This window comes from Silene latifolia, chromosome X (genome assembly GCF_048544455.1).
Source record: "Silene latifolia isolate original U9 population chromosome X, ASM4854445v1, whole genome shotgun sequence".
Taxonomy (NCBI): domain Eukaryota; kingdom Viridiplantae; phylum Streptophyta; class Magnoliopsida; order Caryophyllales; family Caryophyllaceae; genus Silene; species Silene latifolia.
In genome coordinates, this window is record NC_133537.1 from 329,014,949 (window position 1) to 329,031,563 (window position 16,615).

Below are 16,615 nucleotides of genomic sequence, written 5' to 3' on the forward strand. Positions count from 1 at the left end.
TAGAATAGGACCAAACACGCGCCTCGCGTAAACCCATGTGTCGCTCTTGTGGCACTAAATAAACGGCCCCTGGCCAAAGCTGAAATAAGCTAAATGTCACTGTGCTCTTGCATTTTGACAAGTTTGTCATCCTCATATCATCAAATAAACTAAATTCGCACCTCCAGAGTAAGCAAAAGCTCATGCTTATTTTCTATGTTCATTACAAGCTCTTGCTTCGAACAATTATTCTTTTACATTTACTCGAACTACGCGCAAGGGTTTGATTTCGCTTTTCAAGTGAATACGTAGGCAATCCTTCACGGGATTCAACCCATTATATCTAAAGTATAAATAGAAGGACATTTGCATTGCATTTGAAATTCGACAAGAATAATAAAGTAGAAAATTTTGACGGTTTCATAACCATTTAACCTTTTATTTCATTCGTCTCCTAAATAATAGTAGTACGTTACATAATAAAAAATAGAATAGGCTAGGATTCTAAAAATCCCTCCTTTTTATTACAACAACAATAATAATAATAATCAAATAATAAATAAAGACTCGGGCTATTCCTCCATCTTCCCCTTGCCCTTGTCACTCTTGTCATATTTCTTGTCACGACCTCGAGCCGGGCGCTCTTGCACCACTTCAGACCTAATCACCAACGGTCTTTCTCGAGGCCTGACTCTGCCATTCTTGCCAACCACCATTTCCGCGACAGGAGTAGTCTTTGATTTCTTCGAAGGATGAATGACCTGAAACCCGACTTCTTCTTCTCCCTCGTCGGATGCTTCGCTTCTCTTTCTCTCCCTCGCGCACCTTGTAGTCAACAGGCTCGCGTTTCCTCAGTCTCTCGCGCTCTTCCGGAGTTGCAGCCTTTCTCCACCTCAGATAAGAATCCGACACCCACAAAGCATTGGCGGAGAAGCTCAAGAACCACATGTTTCTTTGGGCCCATTTAATAGCCCACTCTCTTCGGCTTTCTGTAGTAAGTGCCATAGCAGTCTGCGGGACGGTATCAAGCCTAGGGATCGTCTGCTTCAGCCCAACTTGCCTCATCAGTCATTCCGGAAAGATGCATACCATAAACTCCAATCCCGGAATGCGCACGGACCTAGTGGGATCCAAAGAAGATACTCCGGTGTGAGACTTGAGGTGCCACCACGGTACAACCCACCTAATCAACGGACCATCATCATTCTTGACTTGTTCTTCCAATAGTCGCAGACCCGGGTAAAGTCCACCATGTACAACCGCGTCCTCATCGCAATCGAACGAGCATGATAGGAAAGTGCATGAACTGGGGGCTCGATCAATCGGAGCCGTTCCATAAGCCAAACCTACCAAAAGCAGGTATTAGACATCGAAAACGAAAAAAAAAAAAAAAAAAAAAAAAAAAAAAAAAAAAAGAAAAAAAAAAAAAGAAGATGTCTTTTACCTGCAAAATGACGGGACTCCCCAAGAACGGCAAATCGCGATTGGATTTCCTATTATCCAAACCCAAAATAATCTCCCCTAAGTATAAGCAAGCTGGGCTCCTGCGCAGCTCCATTTGCTCAATAAGACCCAAAAGACGGGGATCACCTCTCAAATCTTCATCAACGTGTCCTTGGAAGACATACACATGCAGCAAACAAAAGCCAAATTCCCTCCTCCTGGCAACATGAGAAACAGTAGGGTCGGCCCTGTTGATGAATCGGTCTACAAAGTCCAACATTCTCACGCCTTTCGGGGTAACTAAACGGTCCACCTCGAGTCTAGTCGGTCAAGCAAGTCTCGAATTTGCTCTTATACCCTTGTGAAGTAGAAGGGATGGCAGGTAAATGTTCGGGGTCCCACCCACCAATAGCGACAATCTCTTGGGAAACGGGCAAATATCACCTCCCGGGAATGCGAAAACATGATAATTCGGGTCCCAATAGTCAAGGCAAGCATCCAAGAACGGTTTTACAACCTTAATGAGTTTCAAGCTCAACAAAGACCCAAGATTATAAGCACCCATGTCATGCTTCTCCATATTTGAAAATTCATTGGTCCATTCCTTCAAGCGGATCTCCAAAGTGTTCATGATGACAATTTTCTTTTGAAGATTTATTTTGAGAGTTTTATGTGAATAGACGAAGAAGAGACGAAAGATTTATGTGAATTAAAGCTCCGTCGACGCTTCTATTTATACTAATTGCTGTTTCCAAAAATCCGCCAGAACGGACCAGATGGGGAACAGGCGCAGCGCCTGCTGCGCCTCTTCAAAGGGACGCAGCTCATGCTGCGCGTCTTCCCCGGTCTCACTTCTGTGATTTCCGCGTTGGATCTTTCCTAATTCTATAACGCATGATTTCCTATTCCTGCGGGGTTTTATTTTGGTAAATACGAGAAGTTTACCATGTTTCAGGCTTCCTAGATTCGCGGGCACGCATTTCGAGGCGACATCGACATTTCTGCCATTATATCACATTCGCATATTTCATTTTAAACATAATTTTCACTTTAATTTTAGCTTGTGTATATTGATTTCTATTTCATTTTCTAAACTTATAGATTTCTCTTTTTTCTTTTTTTAGGGGGTAACCCTCCTTACCGTCCGGTCATTTCCGGCAAAGTTTTTTTCACTTTTGTGATCTTTTGAGTCTCATTTTGCGCTAATTAAGGCCATATGTATATAAAATGTATGTTTTGTGCGATTTCTATGTAAATTTCGACATCATGACGGCGTAAACCGTTGTCTACCAAACCTGTTCAAGAACTAACCTGCAGATACAAGCAACACAACCCAGCAGCAAAGGCACTCAGGCCGTCATATATACACCAAACAGAGCAAAATGTACAAGCAAACTGGGGGCTTGCGCCCCGAACGAAGTCCAAAAAATCCAAGCAAACTGGGGGCTTGCGCCCCAAACAAAGTCCAAAAATGTTCAAAATCAGATGTCCAAATGTACAAGTCTACAAAACTACACAAGACTACTGCTGGGCGCCCTCCAACTCGGCAACTCTCGCCACAAGAGCAGCGATCTCGGCATCCCGAACCTCGAGCTCCCTCAACACGCGAGCGGTCTCCTCCCGAGACTGGGTCAACTCTCGATCCAGCTCGCGGTCACCCTGTAAACAGCAACAAATTGGCTCATGTCAATCAATTCAAGCAAAATAAAAATCATCAAAAGAGAAATAGGCGTAAGGTTCATACCTGGCGACCTCGACCACCGACGAGTGCCACGAACCGGGACGGCGCGACCTGCATTATCAAAAGAAATTCTCAGCAAATTGAACAAACTCAATCAAATGTGTTCCTTCACGAAGGTTATACAAGTTAGAGGCTCACCCTCCGAATCGATCTTTTGCCGTCGCCTAGGCCAAGATCCGTCACGGCTACGTCAAAGTCACGCGGCTCGGAGATCGTCGTCCTCCCGGTCGCGTCAGTGTACTCGAGGGTCTCGGGGTACTCGGGGGCTCGATGCCGCCGCCTCGACCTCCTACAAGGACAAATAGCCCTCGTTAATCGATGATCTTTCATCGTGATTCTCAAAATCAAATCGGGAAAAAGTAAAAGATACTCACCACTACCGGCCAGGCGACGCCAACCTCCCGTAAAGGAACGCCGAGTAATCCTCGCCAAGGAGAAGAAGGTCGTCGCCATCGGCACCATCCAAGTCCGCCTCCTCTCGGCCTCGAAGGCTCCCTAAACATCGTCTGGGAGGATCGACAGAACCGTCAACGCGTCCCGAGAGCACCGACGAGCCAACCGCTCGCCCAAGTACCACACAGGACCCATCGACGTCCTCAACGGCCGACTCGGGCTCCTAGGTCGAAGGACCTCAAAGAACAAAAGGAGGCGCTCAGCGTACTCCGCCCAAGGTCTGGGCACCCACTGTGACAAGATAGTACAACGATCATTCCTACGATCAAGTAAAGGCAAAGCATAAGAAGTATAAGTGAACACAAACAGGATACTCACGCTGCTCAGCTGAAGAGCGTTCACGTCCCGCCGGTAGACATTGTGAGAAGAACGCTTGCTCTTCGTCCGGCACATCACCCAATCCCTCACCACGGGATAGGCCCTCTCCAGCGGCTCTGTCCTCTGGGGCGCGAGACTCGGGAAGTAAGAGTACACCCACGCCTATAAAACAGAATAATCAGCAACGATCTTTCGTGGTTTGATAAAGAAAGGAATTTACTTTGGTCTAAAGGTTCATACCTCCAACAGTAGTCCAGGTCCGACAGCACCAGGAGAATTCCCCTTCTCCATCAACTCCGGACGAACCATGGCCCTCATGAAGGGGATAAGGACCGCAAAACCAGCAGTGACCCAGTCCCAACGCCCTAGGGAACTCAGGTCAGAAAGAAAGGGAAGAAGCTTCGTCGACAGCCTCTCGCCCTTGTCTCCGAGGTAAATCGAAGACAGGAACCACCAAAGCCACGAGGAGGCCCTCTCGCTCGGGTTTGTCTGAGGAAGGGGGAGCTGTCTCCCTCCCATCAATCGTCACGTCTGGGGTCTTCCCCGCAAAGTAGTCTCGAACGTAAGGGCGGGTACCAAACCCGCACAATGTGACCTTCGGCGACAAATTCCAGCCGATCAACCTCCTCGCCTCGGCTGAGTCCGCCCTCATGGCGAGTCTCGGCCACACCATCTCCTCGGTCCCACACGGCGGACCGAGAAATCATGCCGTAATCCTCCAAAGTGACTCCCACCTCACCAAAAGGCATGTGAAACGTGGAAGTCGTATCCCAGAATCGATCCAAGAAAGCGCGGATCAGGCTAAGGTTAGCCCGCAACTTCCTCTTCACGATATCCCTCCAGACCTGAACCAGAGGACCGAACGCTCCACGCTCGATCATGGCCCTCTCCTCCACCGACAGCCGCTCGTAGTGCTCCATCGCTGTCGTGTAACCCGAGAACGATCGATGTTCCGGCCTCCTATTATGATTTGAAACAAAAGCTATCTTTAGTTTTGAATGAAATCTGAAAGAAAATTTGGACAAAGAATGAAAGAGGATGGGTATTGAGTTAGTGAATTCCTATTTACCAAGCTCTTCATGATCTGTAGGACGGGTGACCCTCTGCCGCAGCCCACACGAGGTGCCTACTCTCCCGAGTCTCGGCCACGCAGAGCTCCTCTCACCGACGACCTCCTCGTCCGACGTTGGCCCGTCTCGGGGCCTCCTCCTCCTCGACGTCCTCCTCCTCGTGAGCCTCGTCCCGGCGGCCATCACCGCGCAGCGGTGAAGGCTGCTCCAAAGCCCCTCGACAGTGGCGGCGTCGATCTCCATGGGAGCTCTCCCAGAAGTAGAAGCCTCATCACCTGCAACGTCAAAGCAAATTCAGGCCGCGTCACACGACGGCAAGCCTTTGTTAAAGAGTTTTCGAGCCTTCAAGGCCCTGAAATCGCTCTTTCCTTGCCATCTTTGGCCATGTTCCCATCAACCCGATCGCTCATGTGATAAATTGGGTCAAGTCAAGTCCAGTTCGAAGCCTAGTTCCAGGTTCGAGTCGAAAATTCGGCAGCATTTCGCGATAACGGCGATTATGCCCCAAAAAGTGTCCTGAAAAAGTTGTCACAAACCAAAATTCCGAGATGGTAGGAAGTTTACCCATCATTCAAGGATCCCAAATATCAAATTTCATCGCAAATGGGCAATCCTAAGGCTATTTTCGAAGCAATTTATGGTTTAGCTGTAAAACCGTCTCAAACTTTCACTCAAAGGCTTAACACTTGATGAAAATTCGAAACAAATACATGGTTATGCTCCTAACATCACCTACTATCCATTTCTAACATCAATTTGGCAAGGCAAATCCATTTGGGGGAAAAGCCCCAAATTTTCGATCAAAAGGGTCGAAAACCCTAAGGGTCCGTTTGGATACAATTTTAGGAGGGATAGGGAGGGGAGGGGGAGTGAGGGGAGGTGAAGGGAGGGGAGAGAAGGGGAGGGCAAATGGAATGTGGGTGTTTGGATAACAAAAATTATGAAGGGAAATGGAAGGGGAGGAAGGAGGGAGATGAAAAATGGATGGAGGATTGAAGGATGCTAGTGGTATAATTAGAGTCCAAATAATGTTTTCTTTCCAAATCTTGCCACCCTTGGAAAGATTATAATTTGTTCTATAGGAGGGAAAATAAGTTCTCTCATTTCTCTTCCCTTCCATTTCCTTTCTCCCATATTTTTTATCCAAACAAAGGAAATTAAATCCCTCCCTTTCCCTCCCCTCCCCTTCTTTCCAATTCTTTCAATCCAAACGGACCCTAAAGTTCGCGGCTCAAAATTCAACAAATGCAGAAGATTAATGCAAGATTAAGACACATACCTCGTTTAGTCATGTTTTAAGCAAGCTTTTGAATCAAACCTTGGCGGAAATGGTGAAGATTTGAGAGAGAAACGAGTGATTTGTGTTTCGAATGCAAATGAACATAATCCCTCTGATTTTCGCGTTTTTACGCAGGAAAGCCAAATTGGGGAAAAGACGCAGCAGGCGCTGCGCCTCTTCCAAGAGACGCAGCTCTTGCTGCGCCCCTTCCTTTCGTTCCCTCCATACGGATTTTCAAAAATTCGTTATAAGTTCGTTATTTGTGGGCCCATCTTTGGTGCGCCTCTTCCACGATGCTATTTTAATCTCTTGGCCCATTCGACGATTTTCTTTCATTCCGGCTCGCGTTTGTCCCCAGCGCAGCAGTATTTTGCAGTATTGCTCACTCAAGATTTCTTCCATGACGATCAAGATGTTCCTAATCGTCAGAATATTTGTCCCAGTATGCAGATATTTTGCGATGTGCTCACTCAAGATTTCTTCCATGGCGATCAAGATGTTCCTAATCGTCAATATATTCCCCAACAAGAGTTCGCTTGAGACCGTCGCAAGCAGATTCAACCTCGAGTTTTTGCCAAAGTTTGCTTGAGACCGACGCAAGCAGATTCCCCAGCAGTTTCTACCGACGTCCTGCTACCCCCACTATATTTTGTTGTTTCCCCGCGGAGTTCGACAGGGTATCGTTCTCCAGAAGTTCCTATACCCAAACCTTAGCTACCCTTAAGTTGACCTTATTGTTAGACCTCCTTCCCGTCGATGCTTTCCTTTAGGGCCCCATACCCTAGCACAATCCTTATATATCCTTTAGGTCTTACCCTTAGCTCCCATGCTCAACCTTAGCTCCTACGCAACTCCGGAAGCATCTCGAGAAAGAAGTCTCAGGTATGGTCTCTTCTTATGGCTGGCGAGCTTCCTTACGTAGTCTAATGGACTTTAAACGACCCTCCCTGATAGTCGACAGACTCTAAAATGTTCCCGACGACAGGTCCTTGGTTCAGACCCCTTGAGCCGCCTCGCGTCGCCATAGTCGTCAGGTTGTAATCTTCGATTGACCTGATGGCTATACTTTGACTTTCGCCTTGTCCAAGCCTCAGTCAAAGTGGGGGCTCTGTAGACACCTCGTTTCTGCACCTCCCGCAAACCACCCGGTGATGATTGGGCCGCATGTTTGGTACGCGGAACGATTTGTGACAGTTCGTAAGTTTATCGTCAAGTGATTGCTCAAACATTAATGTCTACCTCATAATTGTCATCTACGTGCCGATACAGTCGTTTTAGCAGTAATTAGAGTACATTTGGAGTCCGGGCCTAAAACCGTCTTCATTTACTAAAAACCGTCAAATCCCGAGTCAAAGCAATGTGCTTTTCTACCTAAGGTTAGGATGTCATAAAATGTTGAGATTATATCTCATTTTGAGTCTCATGTCATTTCATTAGACTAAACTTAAAAGTTTACATTACAAAATGTGCATTTCATTTAGTTAAAATGATAACCCGACCTTTAGGCCCGTTTTACGAGGTCATAACGAGTTTTTTGGGTCAGGCCTATTTTACAGAAAGTTCTAGATCTATTTCTTAGCTTTTCAACGCCACCGAAATCGCCTTAATCCGAGTCTTGTAGAGAAAGTTATGCCTAAAATACGACAGGCTGTCAAATGCGTTTTCTACGCGCAGAGGAACCTACCCGGGAAAGGACGCAGCAAGTGCTGCGCCTTTTCCAAGGGACGCAGCACCTGCTGCGCCTTTTCCCAGGACTTTCTTTTTGTCCAAGTTTCCGTGTTTTAACCTAAGTCGGTTATTTCCGGATCTTTCCTTCCGTATCCTAGTCTTACCATAATTCCGTCGCGTGATTAGTATAAATAGGAGCCTTCGCTCCTCATATTTCTCACGTGAGTGTCCGCCCTTCTCTTCTCCCTTTGCATTCTAGACTTTGTTCTTACTTATTAGCGCCTACGTGCTTGAACTTTCGACCACGTAAGCTCGGATCTTAGGGTACCGACCTCTCGTTGCATGACCAGACCAATTTGACCAACTACACTCAATCAACTTAATTAATCAATCGTTTTCCTCTTACGAGGGCACTCTCTTTGCATTCGCGTCGAGCATTCACTAATCGATATCTTAGTTCTTCTCGTTCCGTCAACATGTAAGTCTGAGGGTGTCGATCCTTATTTATTTATTGTACTTTACTTTTCGTATCATCAATTGTAAGGTTTACGTCGAAAATACCGTTAAAACCGATTTCTAAAACCCTTTGTTAAAACCTGTTTTTACGGATTTCCGATGAGATAACCATCGAGAAAGGACGCGGCAAGAATGCGCCTCTTGAAGGAGCGCGATTCTCTTTGCGCCTCTTCGTGAGGCCGCATGATTCAGCTTCGCTTTCTTCTTCGTTGTCCTCATGTAATCCGTGTTCAAAATCTTTCTTTTGCTTGTTAAATGCTGTCTTAATGTCATAATAATTCCATGTATATTATAATCATCATTCATTCACATGTTTTAATTGTCATAAATCCGACTTAAATCCCAAGTAATCCAATGTTTGCGGGTTTTCGTCATTAAATTCAATTCAGGGTTGTAGAGATTCAATTTGTTCATATTGGGTTTTTGGAATTCGTCCTTGATATAGTTTCATCTGTCTTTTGTCGTATTCATCGCATGTTCGTCGTTAATCCGTTGCATCTAATGTTAGTTAATTGATTTCAATAGAGGACTCATTAATATTTTTCACTTCTATCATTGTTTCATCGTGTAATTAACCCGTTTGCATCCGTCTCACTCGTGTTTTACTGCTTTCATGACCCATTCATATGTTAAATAACCTATTAATCACTTTCATCCGAGTAAATATCATCAATCCGTCATTAAAATCATCAATCGACATTAACGGCTTGCAATTACGGCTTCACACAGCAGACCGAGCCAAGGAACAGGCGCAGTCTGTCTGCGCGCTATTCGAAGACGCGGCTCTGCTGCTGCTTTGTTCTGGTGAGTTATGTCCCTGAACTCCATTTCTGCCTTGACCTAGTTTGTTTAGCTTACGTATTAACTAACTATTATCCGTAATATCACGCTAATTCCTGTTCGTAATTTATTCTTTCATTCTTTTTACCAAATTATCCGTTTTAAAGGTATTTTCGACATAAATCGCCTATTCCAATGTAATTATTGTAATTTTCATTATTATAATTCATAGTTATCATATTTCTTTTATTGCTTGTATGTTTATCACATGTAAATCAACCTTAAATTCCTACTTCGACCCAATTGTATGCTAATTACGTGTCAACCGACTTAGTCTAATCCTCATATGCTAGGATTAATCTAATGGATGTTGCATTGCATGCATATAGCCGACGATATATCAAGTATAGACAACTTCCCTAATCATTAGTAGAGGCCGCTATCGAGGCGGGCGGGATTAGGTGTTCGATCAAAAGAGCTTCCTAATACGTACCCTCACCCCTTACTCCAGATCTCCGTGAGCACCCGTGTTCATTGGCATCCACGAGAGTCATTCTAGACATAGAATGCTAAGGGTAACGATTGCTTAGTGTTCATGTCACTACTTTGTGTCTTGACATGACACGAGGTATTCGAACGGTTCCAATTTCCCATAAAAATTGGTGGCGGCTCCATACAAAATGCAAACGCTTGTTTCGTTTCTCACCAAGCGCCCCCGTGGGCGGCCCGCTGTCCACAGGTTGAGCTTCCTGTTTCTTCACCTAAGGTTGTTGTAAAGCACTCAGTATGCAGTGAGCTAGTTCAGGTTCCCTGTGTAGAGGCTACCACTTCTCAGGTGGTTAGTGTGGCTCCTAGCTATGTTGATATTGCTTCTGATGCTGTTGCAGTTCAGTTGCCTTCTTCACCAAACAAATTTAGCATTCTGGCTACTAACTCTGAGGAACCTACCTTAGAGGATGGTCAAATAGAGGATGATCCCCCAGCTCCTAATATCACATGATTGTGTCTACTTTGAATATTATGGGTTTTAATAAGCTGGTGAAGCATTTAGAGGTTGTTAATTTCTTTATGCATAATAAAATTGATATCCTTGGCCTTCTTGAGACTAAGACGAAATGTTGAAAAAAGCTGGTCGGGAAGGTTATAGCAGCAAAAACGGGTGAAGCTTAATAAATTTCAGATAATGCTGAGATCTAAGTTCAATAAATACAGTAATTTTTGCAACTATAATATGCACTATAATGGTAGGATTTGGCTTCTTTGGGACACTTCTAATACCAAAGTTACTATGCTACAAGAACATGCTCAGGTAGTGCATTGTCTTGTCCAACATTTTGCTTCTGGCAGGTCTTTTCACTTATCTGTAGTGTATGGTAGCAAATGCCCTGTGGCTAGAAAGACCCTTGGGTGGTTATGGGTGATTTCAACATTGTCAGATATGCTCATGAGAAGATCAGTAATACTCCTCCCGAGCTTATGGACATGACTGATTTTAACACTTGCATAGCTGGCTGTGGTCTGGATGATATGCAAGGTTCTGGTAGTGACTTCGTTTGGTTCAATAAACAGGAGGTTAAAACTAGGGTTTACTCCAAATTAGACGGGGTTCTAGTTAATGCTGATTGGCTTCTTTCTTTCACTCAAACCACTGCTCAGTTCCTACCCCCTGGTATCTCTGATCATTGCCCTGCTATTCTTTCCTTCTCTGATGATCCTCTCCCTAAAAAGCAATTTAAATTCCTTAATTGCTGGATTGATCACCCTGAATTCAAAACTAAGGTTGTTGAGGCTTGGCAAATTACCCTAGTTGGTAACTCTATGCACAGGCTTATGGCAAAGCTCAAGAATACCAGGAAATATTTGAAAGATTTGCATCTGGCACATTATTCCAACATTGGTAACAGAATCAACCTGAAAAGAGAAGAGCTAAATCAGTGCTTCCTGGCTCTGCAACAGTCTCCTTTTTCTGAAGTTCTCATTCACAAGGAGAGGACCGTCTCTCAGGAATACTGGTCCCTTAAAGAGGCTGAAACCAAAATTCTTATTCAAAAGGCCAAAGTCCATGATATCAAGCACAATGATGCTAGCTCTAAATTTTTCTTTGTTAAAATTAAAGAGAGGCAGCAAAGTCAATATATTGGAGAAATTCAAGACATTAATGGAACCCTTCACAGTGGGATGCAAGAGGTTGGGGAGGCTTTTGTTGACTATTATCAACAGCTCTGATCTTAGGCTCTTCTTCAGCTGTTCAGCCTATTGACCCTAGTTTTATTCCTAATGGGCAATGCTTAAATGAGCAGGATCAGGTTGCTCTTACTGCACCCATTCCCAAAGATGAGATCAATTCTGCTCTTTTTTCTATTCACTCATCCAAAAGTTCTAGTATTGATGGTTTCTCTTCTGGTTTCTTCAAAGCTGCTTGGAATATCATTGCTGATGATTTCTGTCTGGTTGTTTTGGATTTTTTTAAAACTAATTTCATGCCTAAACAAGCTAATGTCACTCTTATATCCCTCATACCTAAAAAAAAGATTGTTAATAGTGTCAAGGACTTTAGACCCATCTCCTGCTGCTCCATCATATATAAAACCATAAGTAAAATCCTGACTGTTAGACTTCAAAGGGTCATGGACAAGCTTGTGGGTGAGGAACAGGCTGCCTTCAACTCTGGTAGAAGCTTACATGGTAATGTCATGCTCACTCAAAGTCTGATCAAAAGCTACTCTAAGAAAAATCTTACTCCCGGGTGTATGCTTAAAGTTGACATTAGTAAAGCTTTTGACTCCATTCAGTGGCCATTTGTTCAAAATATGCTAAGTGCTCTGAACTTCCCTTCTCCCTTCATAAAATGGGTAATGGGATGTGTTACTGGTGCTTGGTATACACTTAAAATGAATGGCTCCCATCATGGTTTTTTCAAAGGGAAAAGTGGGGTTAGGCAGGGTGATCCTCTTTCTCCTTTACTTTTTGTTCTTTGTATGGAGATTCTTTCTCGAATACTCAGGGTCATGCGTAGGGATCCTAATGTATCCTTTCACCCCAAATGTGTTAATATGGGTCTCACACACTTGATCTTTGCTGATGATCTGTTGATTTTCACTAGAGGCGATGTTCCTTCTGTCCAGAAAACTGCTGAGGTGCTTCAACTTTTCTCTAGTTGGCCTGGTCTCAGAGCTAACTTTGATAAGTCTGAAGCCTACTTTGGGGGAGTGGAACATGTAATAAAGCAACAGATCTTATGTGCCATTAGTCTCACTAAGGGGTCCTTCCCTTTTAGGTACCTTGGCCTCCCTATCCACACATCCAGGTTAACCAGCAATATGTTTAGCTCTCTGATTCAAAAAATTCAGAAACTTCATAGCTGTACCACTAACTTTTTAACCTATGCTGGTAAACTTCAGGTTTTGAACTCCATTGTTTTTGGCATTGGTAACTTTTGGTGTGGTAGTCTCCTTCTGCCTAAATCCATTTGCAATACCATTTCCACCCTATGTAAGCAGTTTTTCTCGGTGGTATAAAGAATGGTTTTCAAATGTTGGAAGAGCATCTGTGCTCCTTGGATTGAAGGAGGGTTCTAGGTCACTGATCTTTCTGCTTGGAATCAAGCTTGCATGCTTAAATGGCCATGGCTCTTGGATCTTGGACATGGCTTTATCTGGGTGGAATGGGTTTCCAAATATTACCTAGCTGATGCCTCCATCTGGGATCTTTCTGTCCATGACTATTTCTCTGAAAGTTTGATGGGAGTCATTCTTACCAAATATGCTCTTGTCACCCATTTAGGAGGCCTGCAGCAGGCTAAAACAGCCCTGCATAGTTGTGTTATCAAAGGGAAATTTTCTTTGATCAAGGCATATAATCTCTTCAGACATTAATATCAGACTAAAACTTATTTCAGGCCTCTTCTAGACAACTCCCTCCTGCCTAGATATCGGATTATTCTCATGTTAGTTGCTCAAAGAAAACTTGCTACGTTGGATCAAATCAGCAAACGTGGCCTCTGTCTGCCTAACAGGTGCTACCTGTGTAAAACCCAGGCTGAAAGTTCCGTCATGTTTTCTTTCACTGCAGTTTCTCTCAGCAGGTTCTGAGAGCCCTGTTTACTTGGATGGCCATCCACATTCAAGACCTGCAGCTCCGTAGTCTTCTCCTCTGGTCTCATAAGCGTAATCCTCGTAAACACTGGCGTTCTAAGTGGATCATTTGTTGCTTAGCCTCTGCTGTGTACAATCTCTGGATTGAAAGGAATAGACGAGTGTTTGAAAGCAAAGAGCGTCCTGTTCAGCTCCTCATCAGTGAGATACAATACACTGTCAACCTCATTCTGCTCACCAAATCACACCATATCTTACATGAAGATATTATAAAGGATTTAAACTCCTAATACGTTTTTGGAATTGTATAGCTTAGAGGATATACTATTGTAAGAAATCTCGTGTATTTTCTTCATTTTTTGGAATATATGAGAAAATACCTTTCTTGCAAAAAAAAAAGAATAATAATAATAATAAAAACAATAATAATAATAATAATAATAATAATAATAATAATAATAATAATAATAATAATAATAATAATAATAATAATAATAATAATAATAAAGCAAACCTTTTACATTCCATTTCTCCTTGCTCCATATCTATGTCTATATTAAACTTCATAATAATGAGAAAAATCTGTAACTCTATAATTTAAATATAAAATCTATAAATTTAATTAAAAGGCAAGCTAAACTATCTATCATGTCATATTTTAATTACATATGATGACATCTTAAACCAAACTCATGTAAAGTGGATTTTGTAAAAAATAAAAAAATAATAATCAAGCAAACCTTATACATTCCAATTCTCTTTATTCCTTATTTATGTTTATATTAAATTTCATAATAATGAAAAAATGATGCTCAAAAGTCATGAACCTTGATGCATATTTATACCTATATTAAATTTGTTAATAATGAAAAAAAAAAGGATTCTCAAAAGTCATAAAATGCATCCTCAATTGTTTATATATTTCTAATGGAAGGCAAAATTTGTAAGCCATAATTTTTATTATCCCTATTATCGGTAAAACTAAATGTGTCACTAAACTCCTATCATTTTCTATTCACATCAAGCTAATTGTATTAAGGTTTTTAAATTGTTAACTAACTAGTATTGGTGCCCGACTTCGTCCGGGCTACCTCTACTTACCATTAAATTATTTTTTTCATTAAATAAAATTACTTAAAGTTGCATAACCCATAAATTTATCATTAATATATTTTCCTATGACATATCCTAAAATTACGATGAAAAAAATTTTGAGACAAATTCACTACTCAAGCTATTAATATTTTACTCTTATTAATGAAACAATAATAATAACATTTTACTACTTGCCCGTAATCATTGTTACTTTCACTATTCCTGCCGTAATTATTGTTACTGTCGCATTAATATTGATAATTTCACTACTCCCGCCGTAATTTATTGTTACTTTCACTATTGTCGCATTAATATTGATTATTTCACTACTCCCCTTATTTCTACCACTTTCACTAATCTCGCAGATAATATTTTTACTTTTACGATTCAAATGAGTGATTACTATCATATAACTATATCCAATGTTACTACAATTATTTTTTTTACTTATGAAATTACTTTTACTACTTAAGCATGCAATTTTATAAATATATATTACATATAATCATTAAATCAAATCAAAAGAATTATGCAATATTATATTATTATGGAATCTAACTTGAATTATTTATAACCTACTTATATTATATTTTTGTATGTTAAATAATAATAATAATTAATACCATAAGTGTGCATGTTTATACTAATTAGTTATTTTATTTGAAGAAAATTGACCATCTTCTAGTCTTCTATAAATATTTAGGAAAACTACCAAACATCTTAATTTCTTTTAGTCTCCTTGAAATTGACCATCTTAATTAATTATTTTATTTTAAGGAAATTGATCATCTTAATTAATTATTTTATTTTAAGGAAATTCACCATGTTTTAGTCTCTTACAAATGTTTAGGAAAATTACCAAGTTTCTATATAATTTAATTTTAACCCAAATTATATAATATTTACATTGAGATCCCTTAATCGGGTCTATCACACGGTGCTAGTGATTTAAAACTATATAGTATAATTAATTTGTAGAACTTTCTTTAATTACATTGAAGTCCCTTGGTTTCTGGATTTAATATATAGTACCAAGTTTCTATATAATTTAATTTTAACCCAAATTATATAATATTTACATTGAGATCCCTTAATCGGGTCTATCACACGGTGCTAGTAATTTAAAACTATATAGTATAATTAATTTGTATAACTTTCTTTAATTACATTGAAGTCCCTTGGATTCTGGATTTAATATATAGTATTGATTTATTTATTTTTTATGTAAGTTCCACTGGTTATGAAGTGTTCATCACATTTTCAATTTTATCGTTTGTGTTTGTTTTGTTCTCATTTAGGGCTATCAATATTTGTGGTGTTGAGCTATTCAAAGGTTAATATACTTACATCTCTACGACTTCATTTTCATTCCCTTTTTCTTTCACTATTTAAAAGGAAACTTAGTTAATAACGATAATATTGCATAATACAAATTTCACTATTTTATTGGTTAATTCAGGCTAATTACTGAGTTACTTTTTTTATTATATGGACGATTCGTTGAAAAAAGAAGACTATATGAAGAAGTAATAATATTAGGTAAGATTGCTTAAATAACTATATATTGGAGACTAACTACAAATTGACGGCATCAAAGTAGATGACTAATATTTTTTTTTTCAAATGTATGTTTTATTTTTGTATTTTTATTATCCCTATTGACTATCTTCACATACTTGGCTTATTTAATTTATCAACTTTGATCTTTATGTTAACATGTAAATGCCTGTAATTTTAGTACGCGATCTATCATAAATTATTCATGAGGTGATCTTACTATATATTCTGATATTTTATAAAATTCCAATTACTAAAACACTAAAAACATCACATTAAAAACAAAACATCCCGTGAATTTCACGGGTCACAAAACTACTTATAGATTATTATTAGGTAGGTACATCAAATTTGGAAGAGCTAAATAATATAGAGGATCATAATTCCACGATAATGGTTCTCACTCACTATATACCCATTCTTGTATCGGAATCTATATATATATAAATTCCTAAAATGGCGGCTCAAGTTTTTTCTTACTTGTAATATTACATGGTACTGTAATGGTTACGTGTAAATTGCCCGTTATATATATATAAGTGTATACTGTTGTCTAAAAAAAAAAAAAAAATTCCTAAAATGGCTACTTACAATATGGTCAGAACACTGAGACCGTGAACGT

The 16,615-nt window shown here is 40.7% G+C and overlaps 1 protein-coding gene across 1 annotated transcript; it reads left to right on the plus strand.

The window, feature by feature from the left end:
* Window positions 1–10,430: 10,430 nt before the first annotated feature.
* On the plus strand, window positions 10,431–13,631 carry LOC141620810 (uncharacterized). Its single transcript, XM_074437580.1, has 7 exons — window positions 10,431–10,556; window positions 10,643–11,434; window positions 11,548–12,465; window positions 12,598–12,676; window positions 12,768–12,915; window positions 13,146–13,262; window positions 13,319–13,631. Exons 1-7 carry the CDS (start codon window positions 10,431–10,433, stop codon window positions 13,629–13,631), a joined length of 2,493 nt encoding a protein of 830 aa, XP_074293681.1.
* The last annotated feature ends 2,984 nt before the right edge of the window (window positions 13,632–16,615 follow it).